The sequence below is a fragment of the Vipera ursinii genome (assembly GCF_947247035.1).
Source record: "Vipera ursinii genome assembly, chromosome: 1".
Lineage (NCBI taxonomy): Eukaryota > Metazoa > Chordata > Lepidosauria > Squamata > Viperidae > Vipera > Vipera ursinii.
Window position 1 is genome coordinate 340034669 of NC_139512.1, and position 21348 is coordinate 340056016.

At 41.3% G+C, this 21348-nt stretch overlaps 2 protein-coding genes across 2 annotated transcripts in view; one reads left to right on the forward strand and one right to left on the reverse strand.

The window, feature by feature from the left end:
- Positions 1–1183: 1183 nt before the first annotated feature.
- LOC310632799 (uncharacterized protein C17orf50) lies at positions 1184–5456 on the forward strand (the record flags this gene model as incomplete). The annotated part of the gene is made up of 2 exons (XM_083350229.1): positions 1184–1410; positions 5228–5456. 2 exons carry the CDS (start codon positions 1184–1186, stop codon positions 5454–5456), a joined length of 456 nt encoding a protein of 151 aa, XP_083206355.1.
- Positions 5457–8409: 2953 nt separating this feature from the next.
- MMP28 (matrix metallopeptidase 28) overlaps positions 8410–21348 on the reverse strand; it is a gene marked incomplete at its 5' end in the record, with an annotated part of 32109 nt that continues 19170 nt past the window's right edge. The window contains 3 exons of the mRNA XM_083374451.1: positions 8410–12087; positions 18283–18450; positions 20330–20482. Of these exons, the coding sequence (XP_083230577.1) occupies positions 11690–12087; positions 18283–18450; positions 20330–20482 (719 nt within the window). The 3' untranslated portion in view covers positions 8410–11689. The remainder of the gene's footprint in view (positions 12088–18282; positions 18451–20329; positions 20483–21348) is intronic.

Consider the following 21348-nt stretch of genomic DNA (forward strand, 5'->3'; position numbering starts at 1 on the left):
AAGCCAACTAGGCAGTGGTGGGATTCAAATATGTGAACAACTGGTTCTCTGTGTGGATGCCACTTCTGGAAGTCCATTCTGGGCCTGGGCAACAAAAAATTAGCTACCGGTTCTACTGAAGTGGTGCAAGCTGGCTAAATCCCACCACTGCAACTAGGTGACTTTGGGACAATCACCAGGACACTGTGAGTTCTAGTCCTGCCTCAGGCATAAAAACCAACTGGGTGACCTTGGGCCAGTCACTCTTTCTCAACCTATGATGTCAGGCTTGGCCTTGTGGTAAAATGCTAGGAAGTAAGAAAGATAAGAAATATGGTAAACTCATTGATTTCCTTGTAAAAGTACTCATCTGCTCAGACACAAGATAGTAATAAATTGGGAATCATCAACAAGTATTTTGGATGGAGAAGGTGGCTACAGAGGTTAGAAGAGACCAATTGTCTGGGGTATTTTGAGAGCAGCTACAGGCAGCCACTGCTGCAGGTATTTTCCAGTGTAAATAGGCAAGGCCTCTCCCCATGGCAACCATTGTCCTTGAACAGCCAGCATGCCTCCAGCTCAAAGAGGCTGGGATCTGTGTCTCCTGTTCTTTACTACTAACTATTCTTCACCTTTACACACCTTTGACCTGGATGATTGAGTCTTCATTGACATATTGCAACGCATTTGGGAAGAAACCCCTGAAGTTGGTGTGGCAAGAGTTGGTACATTCCAACGACTTTCTGACTCTCTGCCTAATTTTGTTCTGACTGATGAAGTTGCTTGAATGAGCAGTGAAATGTCTCAGATTAACAAAATTTGGTCCATTTGTCATGATTCAACCTTTAGACACCTTTGGCCTGGATGACTGAGTCTTCATTGACCTATTCTTTACTACTAAGACCCGTGGTGGCTCAGTGGTTAGAATGCAGTATTGCAAGCTAATTCTTCTGACTGCCAACTGCCACTATTTTGGCAGTTCAAGTCTCACCAGCTCAAGGTTGACTCAGCCTTCCATCCTTCCGAGGTCAGTAAAATGAGGACCCAGATTGTTGGGGGCAATATGCTGACTCTGCTTACAGCTTAGAGAGGGCTGTAAAGCACTATGAAGCGGTATATAAGTCTAAGTGCTACTGCTATTGCTACTTACTGTTTTCATTTGTTTTCCCTTCTTTCTGGAGGGGCAGGTTTCAAATGATTTCCAATGTCCCAAAACAGACAAGAACATGAAGAAACCCAGTCAGATGAAAAATGCCACCAAGAGCTAGAAGCAGCAGAAAAGGAGTTGGAAGCCAGGGCAGGCATAACTGATTTTAGCCTGCTAGATGGTCCTCAGACTTCAACCACGGAACAAGCACTGAAGCCTGAGAGCTGGCTTTGGGGATGGTTTCCCTTCCCTCTTCTCTCCGGGCTGACCTGGTTGGGAGACAGGTACTAGCAATGCTTTAAACCAAGCTAAACCATCTCCTTCAGGTTGGTCAGACTTGAAAGGCTCCATTTAAAGTTAACAGAGGGTGGAAACATGGAATCCTAACACTGGGGAGATCCTTGGAGACCATCTACACCATCTCTGTACTCAGTACTGCAGATCTGCAGCTTCCCTAATGGGTCCTGAAGGGTCTTTAATCTCTGGATTCCCCATGGATTTGTGGGGGGCTGAAGTTCAACTAAGGTGTTGAGCACCATGTTGGGGACAGTTGAAAAGATGGTTCTTGAAGCAAGAAAGAGACCAAGACTTTGAACAATGAGTCTTCTATTCATCAATTGAAACTCTTGTATTATGATAAGTCCTGCCTCTTTCTCCAGCTGGACACCATGCAATTACATATTTTTCACATTAAAATACTCTGTGGCAGGGAGCAAAGCCAATGGCCTTGGGAACAAGGCCTGTGTCTCATAGCAATGAAGGCCATAATTTGTAAAGAGATCCTTCTGATTCTAAATCCTGTTTATTTTCAAAGGACAACCCTAAGTTCCACATCATCAGAGGAAAAATATAATTTTCTTCTGTTCATGTTTTCCAAAGGGTGCTGGATTGTTCATCATTTTACAAACAGATTCCCCCTCCTTTGGTCTACCATCTTAAAATGTTTACTCCATTTACTCCTGAAGGAGAAATGGAGATAAAATCGTACGCAGAAAGAGTGCCCAGTCTCCCTTTCCTCAGGCAGAAAGCTGAGGAGGCCACTCTTTAGAATTGCAGATTTGGTAATCCATTCAGAAAGACTGGGGCACAGTACTCATAAGTACTGCTAAGTTTGTAAGCCGCCCTGAGTCTTCGGAGAAGGGTGGGATATAAATGGAATTAAAAAAAAAAAAGCAAAATGCCTACAGTTGATGGGGATTTAAGAATTACATTCCCCCACCCAGCTCCAAGGACAGGACAGGACCTTTAGGACATAATAGGATTAACCCACCACCATTAGACTAGCTGAAGGGAAGTGGTGGCTCAGTGGGTTGCGACGCTGAGCTTGTCGATCAGATGTTCGGCAGTTTGGCGGGTTGAATCCCGAGTGCCGCGTAACAGAGTGAGCATCTGTTACTCATCCCAGCTTCTGCCAACCTAGCAGTTCAAAAGCACGTAAAAATGCAAGTAGAAAAATAGGGACCACTACGGTGGAGAGGTAACAGCGTTCTGTGCGCCTTTGGCGTCTAGTCATGCCGGCCACATGACCACGGAGACGTCCTCGGACAAGCGCTGGCTCTTTGGCTTTGAAATGGAGATGAGCACCGGCCCCTAGAGTTGGAAACGACTAGCACACATGTGCAGGGGAACCTTTACGTTTACCTTTATTAGACTAGCAAAAGACACAAAAGCCCACCTCATTGCACAACCCAGAAACATTTCCACTTCAAAGTCTCAGAGCCCATAAAGATCTACCCACTCTCAACTCCATTTGGTCAGCTGTCCCAGAACTGCATACTATGCTTGGTCCTAGTCATCATTAAACCTTCTTTCCAAACAGTTAGCCTCCATTTTATTTCCAGAGTCTTAGTCTCCATTTTATTTACTCCCAGCTTGGAACTGGACCTGGTGGTTTTTCTTCCAACAAGAGAAAGCTGTAAATTGCTGAATGACTATATTCAAAGGCAATCATATCAGCATTTTTGCTGGGGGGCCCCTTCCATCATCATTGGTGAATGCTGGAGGAGGAAACAGGTTTTCCCTAACTCTGTGATTGGTTCAGAAGTAAAACTACTTAGGACTGGTCTGTGGATATGCTCCCTAACCCCCTCGAAGATCAGAGGAAGAATCACCTTCAGAATCAGTTTCCGTCACAGTGAGAAAGAAGGAATCTCTTTTTTCCCTTCCCCTAAAAAAACAAAAGAAAAAACCACTAACAATTTGTAAAAACGAACACCTGCCTGGAGCTATCTGCTCGTCTGATGATTTGCAAATAACAAGAGCTAGATATTTAGTCTTTAAAAAAAAATGTTTTGCACTTTTTTTTCACCTACTCGCCTTCTTGCTGCTGATCTATTTCAAGCACTTAAGTCTCATTTAAATCTTTAAGTTAAATCTCATTTTGTGCTCTGAGCTGTAGGGCTCCATTCTGGAAAAACAGGGTTTGATTGGAAACACGGATCAAGCCGAGAGCATGTTGAGCTGAGCAAGATAATATATTGCAAGGTGGTACGGGTAGTACTCGACTTACGACCACAATTGAACCCAACATTTCCATTGCTAAGCAAGACAACTATTAAATGAGCTTTGCCACATTTTATTACCTTTCTTGCCCCAGCCGTTAAGTGAATCGCTGCAGTTGTTAAGTTACTAACATGATTAAGTGGCTCCAGCTTCCCCACTGACTTTATTAATTTATTACTAATTTATTGAATTTATTTGCCGCCTGTCTCGTAGCAAACAGCTTTGGGCAGCATTAAAATCCTAACACATAAATATCTTTAAAAGAATAAAAATAGAAATCCCAGTCAGGATAAAATATTGTTAAAAGATAGGGAGGGAGAGACTTTGCTTGTCAGAAGTTCGCCAAAAGTGATCACATGATCCCGGGACACTACAACCATCATAAATACATGCCTGGATTTTGATCCGGTGACCCCGGGGATGTTTTTTTTTTTAATTTTATTTATATACCGCCCTTCTCCCGAAGGACTCAGGGCGGTGAACAGGGCAAATATATAAAAAATACAAAAATACAAAAGTTAAAAGAAAATTAAACATATGCCCGACTAAAAACAGTAAATACAAATATTAAAAATGACCATAAAACCCAACCCATCCCCATCAGGCCAGGTCGGCTTGTTCAAATAAGAATGTGTTCAGATCGCGATGGAAGGAGCGAAGGTCGGGCGCCATCCGGAGCTCAACCGGCAGCCGATTCCATAGCTCCGGGGCGCCCACAGAGAAGGACCTCCCCCTGGGGGCCACCAATTGACATTCTCTGATCGGTGGCACCCTGAGGAGGCCCTCTCTGTGGGAACGCACAGGGCGGAGGGAAGTTGATGCCGGCAGCAGGTGCTCCCTAAGGTACTCCGGACCCATGCCATGTAGGGCCTTAAACACCATTACCAGTACCTTGAATCTCACCCAGAAGACAACTGGTAACCAATGCAGCTCACGGAGCAGAGGTGTGACATGGGAGTATCGGGAGACTCCCAACACAACTCTTGCGGCTGCATTCTGTACCAGTTAGAGCCTCCGAGTGGTCCTCAAGGCAAGCCCCATGTAGAGAGTGTTGCAGTAGTCCAGACGAGAGGTCACGAGCACGTGAGTGACCGTACATAAAGCATCCCGGTCTAGATAGGGCCGCAACTGGCGCACCAGGCGAACCTGGGTGAAGGCCCCCCTAGTCACAGCTACTATATGGTCTTCCAAAGTGAGCCGTGAATCTAGAAGGACTCCCAAGTTGCGAGCCCTATCTACGGGGGGTAATAGTTCACCCCCCATGGAAAGAGATGGGATATTCTGAATATCCCGGGATGCCGGTATGCACAGCCACTCAGTCTTGTCGGGGTTGAGTTGAAGTCTGTTCCTCCCCATCCAGACCCGAACCGCCTCCAGGCAATGGGACATCACGTCGAGGGCATCACTGGGGTGGTTTGGGGTTGCAACGGCCATGTGAAAACCTGTCATAAGTCACTTTTTTCAACGCTGTTCTAACTTTGAACAGGGACTGAATTACTGCCTGAAGCAGCATAGTTCGAAAAGCATCTTCTGCTCCCTGCAAGAGAATTGCTTTTGCTCTGAGCCATTTTAAGTGTCTGAATTCTTTCTTTGCTGCAGAAACAAGTCCCTTCAGGAGCCAGTTTGCTGCCAAGTGCAGAGAAAAAGAACATCCAGCAACATGTGCCCGGCATGTGAGATTATGTTCTGCAAAAAATGTGAGACATTACATTACAGCCGGGTCTTCATTGAACATGGGCTCCTGGGTCACAGCACAGAAAGCTTGCCAGAGGCTCCGAGTCCCACCATGAGCACAGGCAAGACACCTTTCTGGGTTTCTACATTGTAGTCTGTAGACTCAGCCACCGGTGGCTGGGTTTATTTATTTATCAAGTTTGTAAAGCTGAGAAAAATCTTCCGAGACCAGGAATGGTGCTAATGATGTGGAAAGAGAGGCTGCTTCGTTTCTTTTCTGGTGAAGGTAAATGTAAAATAGGCTTTGCCTTCTGCTTATGAAATTCCCAACAGCATCTGATCCACTCCCTTGAGAGAACAGACCCTGAAATAGCCCCAAAAGGGATAATTTATGAGCTTTGGTCACTTTGATGCAATGGCTAGAGTGCTGGCCTAGAAATCAGGAGAGTGAGAGTTCTAGTCCTGCCTTAGGCATAAAAGTTGGCTGGTGATTTCGAACAAGCCACTGTCTCTCAACTTAATCCATCTCACTGGGTACCTGTTGTATGGATGCTTTGTGCTGTCTAAAAATAAACAAGGGATGGACATCTAATAAATAAATATTTTGACTCCTGTTTGTCAGCTTCATATCCCACCCTTTTCCCAGGAGCTCAGTCAAGGGCTGAGTTTGTTACAGGACCTCAAATTTGAGAGTAGGCTCAGCTTAGCCCAAAGTCAATGTTTTTCTGTGACTGAAGATGAATGTTAGTTTGAGTGTGAATTTTCCAATCCTACAATAACTTTACTAAGAGAGAGAGAGAGAGAGAGAGAGAGAGAGAGAGAGAGAGAGAGAGAGAGAGAGAGAGAGAGAGAGAGAGAGAGAGAGAGAGAGAGAGAGAGAGAGAGAGATTAAAAGTGCCCCTTTTTATGCATAGGAAAAGGGTGTGGCTTTGATTGTGCAATCACAGATGCTATCCTGATTTTTTTTCAAAATCCTGCAGAAGCTCCATGAGACAACTCAATTATCAAGTTTCTCCAATATTTTGTAGCATAAGCCTCATTGATTTATTAAAAGATAGAGATTAAAATTAAGCAAATCTACCCTGCTAGGCAAATGCAAGTTATGTAACAGAAGGGAAAACCCTGAGATGTATGACTAGAGACTAATCCATCTTAACTAAATTTGATTACATGTAAACCTATTTTACTTTAAACATGTATACAGCTGCTTGTCTTCCAATTGACTAAATAAAACAGTATCACCTTTTAGTTTTAATTTTAGTCTGCTGTGCTACAATTTAGACAGAGCAATGGTTTTCCAAGATGGCAACTTTAAGATGTGTGGAGTTCAATTCTCAGAATTCCATGCTGGCTGGAGAATTCTGGAAGAGGAAGTCCACATATTTTAAAGATGCAAAGTTAGAAAAGCACTAACTTAAACTTGGCAACTTTAAAATGGGTGGACTTCATCTTCCAGGGAGTAGCTTCTTTAGCATCACTGAAAAGCCCAGCACAATTCTGGGATTTTAATAATAATAATAATAATAATAATAATAATAATAATAATAATAATAATAATAATAATAATAATAATAATAATAAACCTTTATTGTCAAAGTACAACATGTGTACATTGAGATTAGCTGAGCCTCCCCCCCCCCGGTGTTCTCTCCTCCCAACACACAGTGACAACAAACCCTCCATCCTACCACACCAACCATCCTTGGAATACAGAGATATATTCATCTTGTCCAGCAGGGCACATATTGCAAAACAAAAAAAATAGTGATTGGGCTTGGTATTCAAAAGCCACCTGCTTCTCAGCATTCAATATACAGGGACAACCCATTGGGAGAAGCTATCCCTTCAGGGTGTGTCTCAATGTTCTAGGACAGTGTTTCTCAACCTTGGCAACTTTAAGATGTGTCTGACAGAGTTGACGTCTGTCCCAGAATTCTCCAGACAGCCATGCTGAAAAATTCTGGGAGTTAAAGTCCACATATTTTAAGGTTGCCAAGGTTGAGAAACATTGTCCTAGGAGGAACTATTTTGTTGACTATAATAGTCGGACAGCAGATACTGGATTTGAAGAACATTTTGGTCTGAGGTAGCAAGGATAATGTTATGCTTTTTTTAAAAAAAACACATTTATGAAAAACAGAATTTAGCACATACAGTACCATGTCTCAGTGGAATATCTCTCATTATTAGCTATAAATGTAACTATGCCAGGTGCTAAGCCTAAAGAGGAAAGGGCTTCACCAAGATATTTAGCTTATCATTAATGGAAATAATGCCAGACTGGATAAACCTAGGTCTGATTTAACTGTTTTTATTCCAGGTTCCATAGACTTAGTTGGTGCTCCAGTGGAAACAGAAGCTAGAGAGACAAAGTGGCCGTGAGAAGGAACAATGGACTTATTTCTTGATGGCCCACCAATACCAGCCATCTGCTTACTTTATTAACCTAAAAGGATAGTCACCATGACTACTCATATGTGTATGGCGAAAGGATTGTTGTGAATAAAATCTATTTGGCTTTGAGGCTTTCCAAAAACATGGAGTTATAACAAGGTTGAAAGGATACCAGAAAAATTTTAAGTATAGCATCCTAAGGATTAGGATGGTTCTAATCTTTACCTCTGCTAGCTCAGTTCATAGATTTTAACTATGCCCTAGTCCCTTTCATACTTTTATTTATATCAATGTTCTCCAACTTGTTAGCTCCAACTGTGTTGGTAACCTCTCCTCTCCAAATATTTCATGTTTGGTCTAGAAACGTGTCTTTAAACCCTCAGAACTTCTTATGATCATATGTAGTTTCCCAAGTTTCTTTGGAATTAACAAATTTGGGGTCAATAAGAAAAACATTTATTTTTCTCCCAAGCTACTTGAGTTTGGGTATTTTGTGTTTATAGCGTGAGGGAATTCTCCCAAAGTAATTGTCATACAAAAATTAGCCAATGATTTTAGGTGTTTCATTCATTAAGAATGAAAAGTTCATCTGGAAGTCAACCTAAAATCCCATTATTGATGGGGAATGAATGACTGAAAGCAAAACAGTAACGTCTTTGCCAGAAACTCTGTCAGCCCAAGAATGTAAACCAGACTAAAAAATTAATGCTGTAGAGATTTTATTGAACAGCTATAGTAACAGAACCTTGCAGGCCTGAATGTGCTTCCCCCTCCCTCACTTTATCTTTATGTGAACTAGAGAGGGAGGCAGTTTCTCAGGTTATTTTATTGGTCTGGGCTCAAGCCCCGTTTATCTGACTGTTGCTTTGGTGGCAGCTCTTCAAGGCCATTCCATCTGCCCTGCACAAATAGTGAATGGCATCCCTGAGATCTGCATGTGTGCTAAACTGCCTGGAGGATTTTCTTTCCCTGGTCTGATACACTGGTTCAGTGTGTCATTTTGGCATGAGTCATGCTATTATGTTAAACAACAATCTGATTTGTTTGGACAGCATGTGTGTTCTATGCACAGCAACTGTGTGTTCAGTATATGGATATTTGGCCATTTTCACCCAGATTGAGTCAGTCCAGGTGTTTCAGGACTAATTCATGCATTTCTGGAAGTGGAAGAGCAGGAAGAGGTTTGTGGTATCTTGACCCAAATTATTTTAAGACTTTTACTTCTTGTTCTGGACAATCCACTTCTGGAAAAAAACTGAACCAGCCCTGGGAATACAGAGACAGGCTGTTTCCAGTGAGAAATGAATAGTGTTTTGCCCATCTCCAGTAGTTTGTTAATCCAAAAGTTAGGCTTAGCATGTTGTGAAAACATAGTTATAAAGTCCTTAACCCTGAAATGCATGGTTTCTGAGAATCAGAAGATATATTAATTCAAACAAAAGGAAACAATGCTAACAAAGAGCTCTTTGCTCAGTGACAGGTAGCAAAGAAATGTTAAGTGATGGAGCAGGTGAAACAACATTTGATAGCTGTCAGTCTTCTAGCTGCACATTTTTTACCATTCAGGATCCATTGCAAAGTATGCCTTTGTTATTTCGGCTGTCCTCTTCCAGCTTTGTCAACCAGTGAAAAATTGCTCAATGTATATGTATGCATTGTGCATGCCTTTTAACTGGTAAACAAATGTCTAATCCTGGGAAACAGGCTGCTGCCTTCTAAGCAGTTTATCAGTATGGGATTGACAAAAGTCAACATTGGCATGTTGCAACATGAAGAAGGACAAAGAATGATCGACTCCTTTTTACATTCTTCTGGCAAGGAAAAAGAGACCAAATGTCATAGTGCAGCAAGGAATCAAAAGGTGAAAACAATTTATCAGTAGTCATCTGATCATCATTCTGTTGATCATCAACAGAAGAAAATGATTTTGTTACCATTACAAAATATTGCAAAAATAAGGACACAATGACCATGTTCACATAAGATGGCACCAGTCAATCTCCAAAGCATTAGACATAATTCCTCACCTGTCAAAGATATATGGAATTACTTCTGAGTAATTTCCTTTATTTTTCCTCACTTCTTGACAGAAATCTTGCCAAACTAAAGCAACTATTTGCATCACTATAGATATACTCTGGGAATCACTAGGGAGGAGCCTTCTTAGCTATCTTTCTCCCAACCAAATCTTCCACGCTTCAGTGTATCTTTGCCCTCTGGAGTGCAGCCCCTCCCTCCTGGGAATCCAGAATACATTCCACTACATCTGCATTCAATTTGGCAACTATCATAATAACCAGATCTGCCTGGCATGCAAAGATTTTGTAGCTGAAGAATGCTGGGGAGGTTTCATTTTATAGCTCTTATGGCCAATTGGTATTTCAGAAATGTGTTTTATAACTGCCCAGCTTTTGCCGTGAGTTGCTGACATGGTTGCTTGATAGAGTATAATACTATCTGAGCTCAGCCCTCCAGAACAACCAAGTTCTGAGTGCCCGAGCAGCTTGTCTAAGTATTGTAGAAGACAATTTACATGCCACTGGAATTACCAAAGCTTGAAAACATAACCGTCTCAGCCACATTTGCTGGGAACATGGATTCTGCCTATTGGCTTCAATGTGGGAAATCAGATGTTGGTCAAGATGAATTTCATATCTGTTGAATCAGAATATCTCTCTATATGTTCTTAGGAACAATGATGTTAGAATATTCCAAATCTCTAAATAGAGACAGCTATTAAAAATAGCAGCATCTTTCAAATATATCAGTTTGAGAAAAATTATCTTCGAACTGCAGGTCTACTGAAAATTGTAGGAGAAAAGCTGGCAGAGTCTGGGGACAGAATCAAGAGAGGACTCAGCCTAGAATCATTACGTGTCTATAAATACTCCTAGTCCAGCTCCTCTTGAATTCCATTAACTCTTATCTACAATAGCGCCAATTTAGTGCTGACCATTAGTTGACTAGATTCTTGAGCAATAAATCTTTTGAACTGGAATTTATATCTGATCCTGATTCTTCATGCCTGACAGAAGTAATATCAATATGTTAGAAGACTTAGGAGATATTAGGTAAAAAATTAATCCTCTAGCAATTTAATGCACTCAAAGGAGACTTGGGTATCCAAAGGGAAACCTCAGATTCATTCCTCAATCTGTTGTGACGGTGTGGAGTCCTTTCTGAGTGTACCATTGTCCCATATTTTTTCTTTAGACAAATGTTGCAGTGAAAATACACGGAAAAAGAATACAGGATTGCTATAATATAACATCAAAATCCTACAAAATGGCTACCTGTGTAAGAGAGAAACTAAAAGCACCATATAGAAATTACATTTTCTAACAGGAAGGAGAGGTAGTAATCTGGAACATGCTCAGCGCCATACTGAAGGTGTATCAAATGGAACAAACTCCGAAGGTACACGGAACATGATTAGGCACCAGTATTTGAGGCTCAGTTGTAGAGGAAAATTTACTGCTGAAAAGATCTTCTGGTTTTGCATTCTCCATGCCAGTCACTTCTGGATGATAAATACAGAAGACTTCAAGTTAAACTGATAGTTGTAAGAAGAAGACCCGTTTCTATATGAAGGTGCAGCCAACTGCCAGTGGAGAATTACGCTTATCTTCCATCTTTCTAGAATGCCTCTGAGTAGAAGGCACAACATCAATTTAGTGTCTTACAATCACTGCAAATCAAGGACTGGTATGTCTCATCAACTTCACAATAAATTAACATTGATGGTGCAAATCTTGATTGACGGTTCCTCACATCAAACTCTTTTGCTTCTGGAGGGTTTGCATTTTTCTTCCAGAAAATACAATTTTGGCTCAGGCCTTGTGTACTGTTTTTGGTTTTTTGTAATCTCTTTGGGACCAGATTAAAAGCAAACTTGGAATGCTGCTGCACACAGAGTAAATAGTTTAAGAAGTTCTAGCCTTCTGGAGATTTTACTGGCAAAATGAGTGACAAATCCAGAGATAAACAGAAAGATCAGGCCCCAGCTTGATTTAGACTGACATCCTGACAGCCTAGCCATCTCAGCTGAACAGCCCATTTTCCAGTTTCTACGATTTCTAGCTTCTCTGGGTTGAATTTCCAGAACTGGTCATTTCGAAAGAAGTAGACAAAGCCATCCTGATGTGTGAGAGCACCATTTGCCAAAGTTGGAACCCCTCCCCAGTCTTTCAAGCTTCGGGGATAATAAGGTTCCACTTGGAGGGTCTCCTCATTGACTACAAAATACTTGGGTCCTTTAAAAAGCACCAGCCGATGGAGTGGCTGGAAGAACAGGGCAGTGTCAGGGTGACGTGGGAGATCACCAGTAAGGCTGCACTTTTGGGGAAAACCAACTTCTAGGAAAGATCCTTTGTAGCGCCAGCACCGTCCACCTGTTGAAAGTAACAGGAAATAATGTTGTAAGGAAACAAAGCCTGTCAATTATTAAATAACAATAGAACTTATATACTGCTCCATAATGCTTTACAGCACTCTCTGAGCAGTTTACAATGTCAGCATATTGCCCCCAACAATCTGGGTCCTCATTTTATCAACCTCAGAAAGATAGAAATCTGAGTTAATCTTCAGCTGGTCAGGATCAAACTCCTGGCAGTGGGCAGAGTTAGCCTGCAATACTGCATTGTAACCATTGCACCAACACGGCTCCTAAATCATAAAGCCATACCTGTAGTTGAGAACCACGGTTACTTAAGAAAACATACATTCATACCTGTATGATCATACAGGCTTGGCATGTACCAGATGCCTTCTCTGAGACAATGTCATCCTATAGAATTCAGAAGACATGATTTCCTTGTCACAGGACCTGACGTTTGGAACAGCCTCAACATCCAGATGGTCCTGATCCTATTTGTTTTTCAGAAATCCACAAACCCCTGCCTTTTTCATCAGCATTGGGCAGGACAATATGCCTGTTGTATGTGAGTTATAGTATGATGAATATTCTTAATTGTATTCTGTTTGACATTGGTCTTGTTAGTATGATTTTTATGTATTTTTTGTAAATCACCCATAAATAATCAGTTGTGCTTAGCATGTTATGTGAATGAAGTCATTTGATCTGTAACTAACCAGCTAAGAATGTTGTATAAATATCTCCTTCCTTCCTTCCTTCCTTCCTTCCTTCCTTCCTTCCTTCCTTCCTTCCTTCCTTCCTTCCTTCCTTCCTTCCTTCCTTCCTTCCTCCCTCCCTCCCTCCCTCCCTCCCTCCCTCCCTCCCTCTATATGGGTGTCCAATTCTACAAAGAGACTCTGGTGGGACTCAAAAAAACCTCAAGAGCAAATACAAATGCCAAAGAACACAGCACATTAAACAAGAGACTTTATACAGTGTGCCTAGTGTGTTAGATTTGTTGTGGGATACATGCTAGCCAGAGCAGCAGCTGCATAGCCCACTGAGCATCCAGGTAGATCCCCAGTTCCTTTGATGCTTCCACAGAGAAGTTCAGAATACCCAGAACTGTAAAACAGGATTCATGTTTCTCTACAATGGCTTCTACCTGGATGTCACACTCTCACTCTCAAGGCCTCAGGTGGAAGAGAGCAAACCCAAGCCAGAGCCACTGCTTTCTAAACCTGCTGCGGGAACAAAGCCCCCCTGCCTACCCCTAGCTTTCTCCTAATACTTGAATGGTATTCTATAGCTACTGTTTTTGCCGCTCTGCAGCCCAGCACCAGAAACTCTAATTCAGTTCCATCCTTCTGGTTTCTGCAATTACAGCAAACAAGGCTGGCCCACTTTCATTTACTATGCAATAAGGGCTGGTACATTGTTTACAGGCTAAGATTCCTAGGTATTTTACTATATAATTTGATAGAGAATTTTCATTATTGTTTGCATAATTGCAAGGAACCCTAGTGGTGCGGTGGTTAAGTGCAGTATCGCAAGCAAACTGCCCACAGTATGGAGTTTGATTCTTACCGGCCCAAGGTTGACTCAACCTTCCATCCTTCCGAGGTTGGTAAAATGAGGAGCTAGATTGTTGGGGGCAATAGGCTGACTCTGTGTAACTGCTTAGAGAAGGCTATAAAGCACTGTGAAGGAGCATATAAGTCTAAGTGCTCTTGCTCTTGCTCTAATTGCTAGTTATAAAGAAACTGCCTGAGCTGATAGATGCGCACTGACTTCTGAGGCAGAGTTAGCATAAACCAGTAAAGGCAGTACCTGCACTTCAGCCTGGAATTATGACTGTAATTCCATAAGTTGTGGCACTCATCAAGAGGGCCACTATGTGACTGCAACAGGCTTTATTACCTTTCTTGTAGCAGTCTTTAAGCAAATGTCATGATCGTTAAACAAACCTGTTTTAGCCAATGGGCATTTTTTTGTAGGAAACCAGAAGTAAAAGTTGTTTTTTTGGCAAAAAAAAAAGCCAAAAATCACAGTCACATGAAAATGGGTCATTGCAAACAGCTCAAAATATGGGCCAGTTGCCAAGCACCCAAAATGTGATTAAATGACCGTTAAGGGAGGCCCCTGTCAGAACTTACAAACTGGGTCATAGGTACCTCTGGGGAGATCCACCACAAGTTTGAATTGTCACTAAGTGACTGGTCGTAAGTTGAGAACTACCTGTAACATGAGCATTCTCACCTTCTTAAATGCTCCTGGCTAGCCAACATATTACACAGAAAGCTGGTCTGAATGAGAAAGACCTGGCTGGACTCATCATAAGTTCATGGTATCTCCTCCAACTTTTCTTTTTTTAAGTGCAAGGGAATTTTTACTGTTATGTACTGGGCTTTTTTACGTAGGTTGCTGGAGCAGCTAACGGCTCTCCAGCAACCCAGACTACAAGTCTCCTGTGCTGCAATTGGCTATCTCCAGGTGGCAATGGTTGATTCAAACCTATTGGCTGCCACCTAGGGGCTAGACTATACACTGTGGCTAGTCGCAGACATTTCCCGGGTACAGTTCCAGCACAAAATAAACAATGAGTTACCCTGTACTCTGTTCTGTGTCTTCATTCCTGCGCCAAAGAACCCACTATTTAACATTGGCGACGAGGATGGGATCCTGCTTCACCGAATAAAGAGCTGAAGTCTACGAGAGAAAGGCAGAACACGCCGGAGGGAAGAGGCATTTCCCCCCCTCTCAAGGTTGGCTAGCAAGCTACGCTAGCGACCTCGTGCTCAGTGGACTCATTCCCTGAGCCTGAAGCAGGATCCGGAAAACGCAGGAACCAGCAAGAAGAATGCCGAAGGTTGGCAAACTGAGAGAATTCAACGTGAAACACCCAGAGGAATGGACATCATATTTATCGCAAGTAGAAAAACTACCTCAGAGCCAACCAGATCATGGAAGGACTGAAGGCCGCAACGCTACTTTGCGTGTGCGGCCCAGCTACCTTTGATTTAGCTGAGAACCTTTTCGCGCTGACACCAATCGAAGCGGTCTCCTACGCAGATCTCAAAAAGAAGCTAACCGGGCACTTCCAGCCCAAGATGTCTGAAATGGCTTGGCGGTTCAAGTTCGACCAAAGAGTGCAGCTTCCCGGGGAGTCAGCAAGCATGCTAGCAAGCTAGGCCTGAAATGCCACAGGCTCCAGTTCACAGGTTGGAGGAAACACACACTCCCTGGTCTAGGGTTCACATAGACTACACTGGGCCTTTTCAGGGGTTACTGTACTCTGTTCCACATCTTCACTCCTGCACCAAAGAACCCGCTATTTAACAGTTACCTTTATTGAAATGGGCTGCAGGGGTGTTATTCATAATTGAGTGATAGCTACGGCAGGGCCCATATTCTACATATGGGGAAATCTTGATATTAATACAGCAATTTTCTCTGTGTGCAACAATAAAATACTGTTCAAATAATATAATTACTCCTGGCAGCATTTCAACCCTGAAAAATGGGTCATCACCGCTAAGCTGAGAACCAATTTAAATCGGAGACAGAATTAGACTAGGCAAGCATGTTTTTCACAGAAAACCAGCAGATGGCAGCAATGCTTAATTGGTGATTTTTTTTTTCTAACTGGAGAATGAAAACAGGTCATGGGGGAGAAAGGCCTGTAAAAAAGTTTCTGCCTGTTGAACAACTAATCGCAGGTCAATCTATCGGAATAGAGCTGGAAGGGAACTTGGAGGTCTTCTAGTCCTGCCCCCTGTTCACGCAGGAGATCCTATATCATTTCAGACAAGTGGCTGTCCAGTCTCTTCTTAAAAACCTCGAGTGATGAAGCACCCACAACTTCTGAAGGCAAGCTGTTCCACTGGTTAATTAAGTTCATAGTTAGGAAGTGTCTTCTTGATTTGTTTCCATCTGTTATTTCTTGTCTTGCCTTCTGGTGCTTTGGAAAATAAACAGACTCCCTCCTCCTTGTGGCAGCCCCTCAAATACTGGAATACTGCTATCATGTCCCCACTAGTCCTTCTTTTCTCTAGACTGGCCAAATCCGAATCCTGCAACCGTTCTTCATATGTTTTAGTCTCCAGGCCTTTTAATCATACAAGGCAAAGGGCAAACCAACAAGGCTTCCTACTTACATTAATGTAGCATTGTGTGTTAAAATGACTGAGACAGGAAACAGCAAGTCTGTCAGCCAATTAGATGGCTTTGGGGAAACCTTTCCAATAAGATGGGGCAACATACTGGTGTAGGCTTTCATGACCAGTACCAATGGTACCTTGGTACTCATCATTAATTGGTTTCAGGAGGCACGATGACTATCAAAAACAATGAGTACCAAATAATGTAAATAAATTTAATGCATTCCCAAACCAAAGACAATGCCCATTTTTAAGGCAATATGTAAAAAGATTGGGTTGCATATCATTGCTTTACATGAGAAATAAAACCTAAAAATTAATACAAACTTAGATTAAATAAAATAAAAACTTCACTTTGCCTGTACTGACGAGAAATTAAAAGCCCAAAAATACACAAAATGACCACAGATGCTAAGACTGCAAGGGGATGTGCACAGGGCAAGAGCTACCACATGACTAATGTGTCGCTCTTTGTTTCAGCTGGAAAGAGTAGTAAGTCATGACGCAACTGACACCGACAAGTTCTAACTTGCGTGTTTGAATACCAAACGACAAGTACCAGGACAAAATTTTCTCCTCAAAATGCATTGAGTGCCAAATTTGATGTGTTTCAAAGCAGTTGAGTACCAAGGTACTACTGTATCTGTTAGGCTCTGTTGGGCCTCTACTTAAAGCCATTCAGAGGTCAGGTCACCTGGTGACAAAGACAGGAGCTTGGTCAGTCTCTGCTCAGTCACTTGTAATCTGCAGAGTAATCCACTTTGGCTCTGAAGATGCCAGACACAGTTGCCACAGAAACATCAGGAAATCTGCTGTCAACACCACGGTCACTAAACCCTGCAGCAAAGCAGTGCCCAAAAGATGGGGCAACCCCCTATAGCAGGGAGGAAGAATATCTACCTATCCACTAGATCAGAGATGTCAAACTCGCAATGTCACGTGAGTGTTGTGATGTATCACAATTTTTTTTACATTGCCGGCAATGGGGTGGGCGCGGTTTTGGCATGATGCATCTGGCCCGTTTGACAACCCTGCACTAGATGTAGCCACTATGGCGAAGAGTGAAAGTCTTTTCCTCATTAACGACATCAATTTGCCAGCTCTACTTTGTGTTAAAGGTCATATGCAGGTAGTCATCAATTTACCGTTGTTTGTTTAATGACAGTTCAAACTTTAATGGCCTTGGAAAAAATAACTTAGCCACCCTCAAAGCTATTACTGTCGCACCACATTGGTGGTCATGTGGTCATGTGAACTGGTTGCAAATGAGTGTTAGACAACTAGCTCACATTTACAAGTTAGGACATACTGCAGTAATGTGATCATGATATGTGACCTTCCCAGCCAGCTTCCGACAAGCAAAGTCAATGGGCGAAGCTGGATTCACTTAACAACCACATAATTCACTTAGTAACTATTTGAGAGAACAGTAACCATGTGATTTGGTTAACAACTATGGTAATTTGCTTAACAACCACAGTAAAAATGGTCGTAAAAATCAGGATTGGTCATGTGGCACCTTGTTTAATGACTGCATTGCCTAGCAACTGAAACTGAAGTCCCATTGTGGTTGTAAGTTGGGCTATCTTTATGTTACCTTCACTGATCTCGTGCCTACCATTTTTAAAACATCATCAGCATCTTCCACCTTTACCAAGGCATAGCACAGGTACCGTATTGTATTGAATCTCCCTTTGAAATCAATTTAAATGAAAACCAACTCACTGATTAAAACGAATTTAATTTGGATCAATTGCAAGGATTGCCTTGCTGTACTCCAGATGTGCGGGTATTGCAGTGCCACATTGCTCACCCAAACTGCCCCTTTGAATTCTCCAATGTCATTAGAAAAATCAGCACCCTCTTCCATTTATTGAGAATGGTTTTTGAAATATTCCAAGCACTGTATCTCAGCAATTCCGAAAACAATTTGAAAAGGCGTGCTATTATTTTTTATAGCCAAATTGTAAATAGAAAGGTGGAGGTTGAAAGATTATATTTTATTTATAGCCTCTGGGCAATTATGCAGCTGAAATAAGATCTGATTTGATACCTACAATCAAATGAACTACCTTTAAAAAAGTAGAATTTCCTGTCTTTCTCTGAGAAGGCTGTAGCGTCAATGGCAGAAGGGAGACCTGGCCATTTGGCTTGGAGAAGGTATGGACCGGCAGCAGACTCTCCTTTGGATACAATCCAGTAATACTTGCCTTTAAAGATGTACACATTATCTTCCGTATCTATATAAAATAAAATGTAAATGCCTTGATTATTTCAACCAAAGACATAATAATTACTGCTATGTTGACCAATACAAATGTGCATTGATTGGAATTCTGCCATATTTTATTATTTTTCATTTAAATGTACAACTTGCCATATCTCCCCAGAGTAGCATTCAAGGTAACAATAACATAATAATAAAGACAGAAGAAAATTATAATTATAATGAAACCAAGATTATAGCAAAACCTAATCAACACTGAAGCATAGCTGAAGAAATTCAGGTTTATATTCCCACCCAGCTGACTAGATAATGTGAAGTTTTCAATTTAATCTCCCTCCCTGATATTGTGAAGATAAAAAATAAAATAAAAGGTGAAGAGCACCTTTGCGAGCTTCTGAGAGAAAAAAGATAAAAACAAATGTTTGAATAAATAAAATCCATCAAAAGTTTGTTAAATAACCTATGTTCTATAATAACCATGTTAGTGTTCAACAGTACAGTATTAAGAGTATTGCAGCCTTTTCATCTGGAAAAACTATAAAAACCACTCAAGAGAAGTGTAAAAATCACTTCTTTTCTTTTTTTTTACTGTGCTTCTATCTTCTCCATTCCTGTGGATCCTGAGAGGCTTATAAAATACCAAAAATGCTAAATGCATCTAATCATGTAAAATGCTTCTAGCAACTTGCTGTGACAGAATCAGTCACAGGGGTTGGCTAAGCCTCCATATCTCCAAATTTTTCCTAAGGACTCAAATCTTTAAAGTCCTTTAGAAAACCAGAAAGGTAGAAGACGGTCAGATAACTAGGGATAAGTGGTTCCACACATGAGGGATAATCACTGAAAATCCCCTACCTCCTCAGAATCCCTGTAAGTGGCATTTCTCAAAGAAGGAAACCTTTGTAAGCTTTCAGACTGGATCTCGTGACCAGATTCAGTCTGGAAAAGGCAAAGCCATAGGTCCCAAGCCATACAGAGCTGTAGATAACTGACAACTTGAATTGTATCTGGAAGCTGATTGGTAACTAATACAGCACCTGAAACAGTGGTGTTACATGAACAAATTTCAGTGTCGCCATAACTATTTCGGCAACTGCACGCTGTACCAGCTGAAACATCAAAAAAGCCTTCAAGGACAGGGCTTTGTAGAGCTAATGACAGTAGGCATATGTGACTGTGCACAGGTAGCCCTTGACTTATGACCAGTCACTTAGCAACTAATTGACGTTATAACAGACCCCCTCTTCCCCCCCCAAAAAAATATATTTACACTCAGGTTCTGAAGTTCCAGCTGCTGAGTCTCTCTCTGGGGTCACATGACTATATTTTGGACACAAGTTGTGGGAGCTTCATCACTGGAAGTTTCAAGAAGAGACTGGTGCCATCTGTCAAAAAGGTGCTAGGACAAGGGATTGGACTAAATGACACACAAAGTCCCTTCCATCTCTGTTATTCTATATTCTATTCTATTCTATTCTATTCTATTCTATTCTATTCTATTCTATTCTATTCTATTCTATTCTATTCTATTCTATTCTATTCTATTTCTAATTCTAATTCTAATTCTATTCTATTTCATTACAATTGATGTCACCAAAAACTAGCCTATACTTCCGCCCATAGCGAACAATGACCGTGACATTTGTTTACCCATCACTACAATAAAATTGGGTCAGTCAATGATTACAATCGTCATGACTTATGACTGTAATTGGCAGGCTCTGTAACAGTTGTAAGTAGAGGATTACTTTATATGAGGCTTCCTGATACCTCCTAAAGCAGGGATGGTCAACCTAAATAGCAAACTTGTTTTAAAAAAATTCCCTTTAAAAACGTCTGATAGATCTTTCTAGAGAAACGGTGCTACAATACCCAAGTCCGTTCATTCTTACCTACAGTTAAGGCATCAAAAGATGACAAGCAGTAGTGGAACCTGAAATTTGTCTCTTGATTCTGTTCCCTATTTTCAAGGTACTGCTTCCCATCCTGGAAACGAGCAAATGATTTTCCTGGAAGTTGGACTATCGGGCCTCGGGATGGTTTTCCTGTTCAACAGAAAAGACAACAATCAGAAACAAACAAAGACCTGTATGTATTGTTGGTGTTTACTTGAGGAGAATTCAGTCAACATCTTTTTTTTATTAAAAAGTTTTACATTTTTGAATACAAAAAGCCCCCTCCTCCCCCTCCCCTCTCCCCAACCCCCCAACCCTCCCCTCCCCTCCCCCCTCCCCGACTTCCCAGAGCTGAATACAGGGTATATTAATACAAACAAGCATAATCTAAAATATGCTAACAACAATAATAAAACATTAAATTCTATCACACTTTAACTCTCCATAGTCAAAATATTAATAAAATAACTAATTATACGTCATAAGAATCCGCTACTTATTCAAATGCTAAATGATACTTTTTAGTCCCATATTTATTCTGAATATATTCAATCCATCTTCTCCATTCCACAATATATCTCTGTTGCGATTGGTCTTTCAAATATGCTGAAATCTTTGCCATTTCCGCCAAGTTAGAAACTTTCAAAGTCCACTCTTCTATAGTCAGCAGTTCTTCCTTCTTCCAATATTGTGCTAATAAAAGTCTCGCTGCCGTAATTAAATTCAACATCAATTTAGTATCTATAACAGTACAATCTGTAATAATACCCAACAGAAATAACTATGGAGAAAACCTTATCTTTTTCTTAAATATCTTCTGCATGTTCCACCAAATTTTAATCCAAAAAGCTTTAACCTTTTTACAAGTCCACCATTTATAAAAATATGTTGCATCCTCACAACCACACCTCCAACATTTGGGTTGGCAAGTCAACATCTTTTTATAATTACACAGAGCCTATATATTTGAAGAATTTAGCTAAGTGCTTGAATCCTTGCCTCTCATTAAAAAAAAT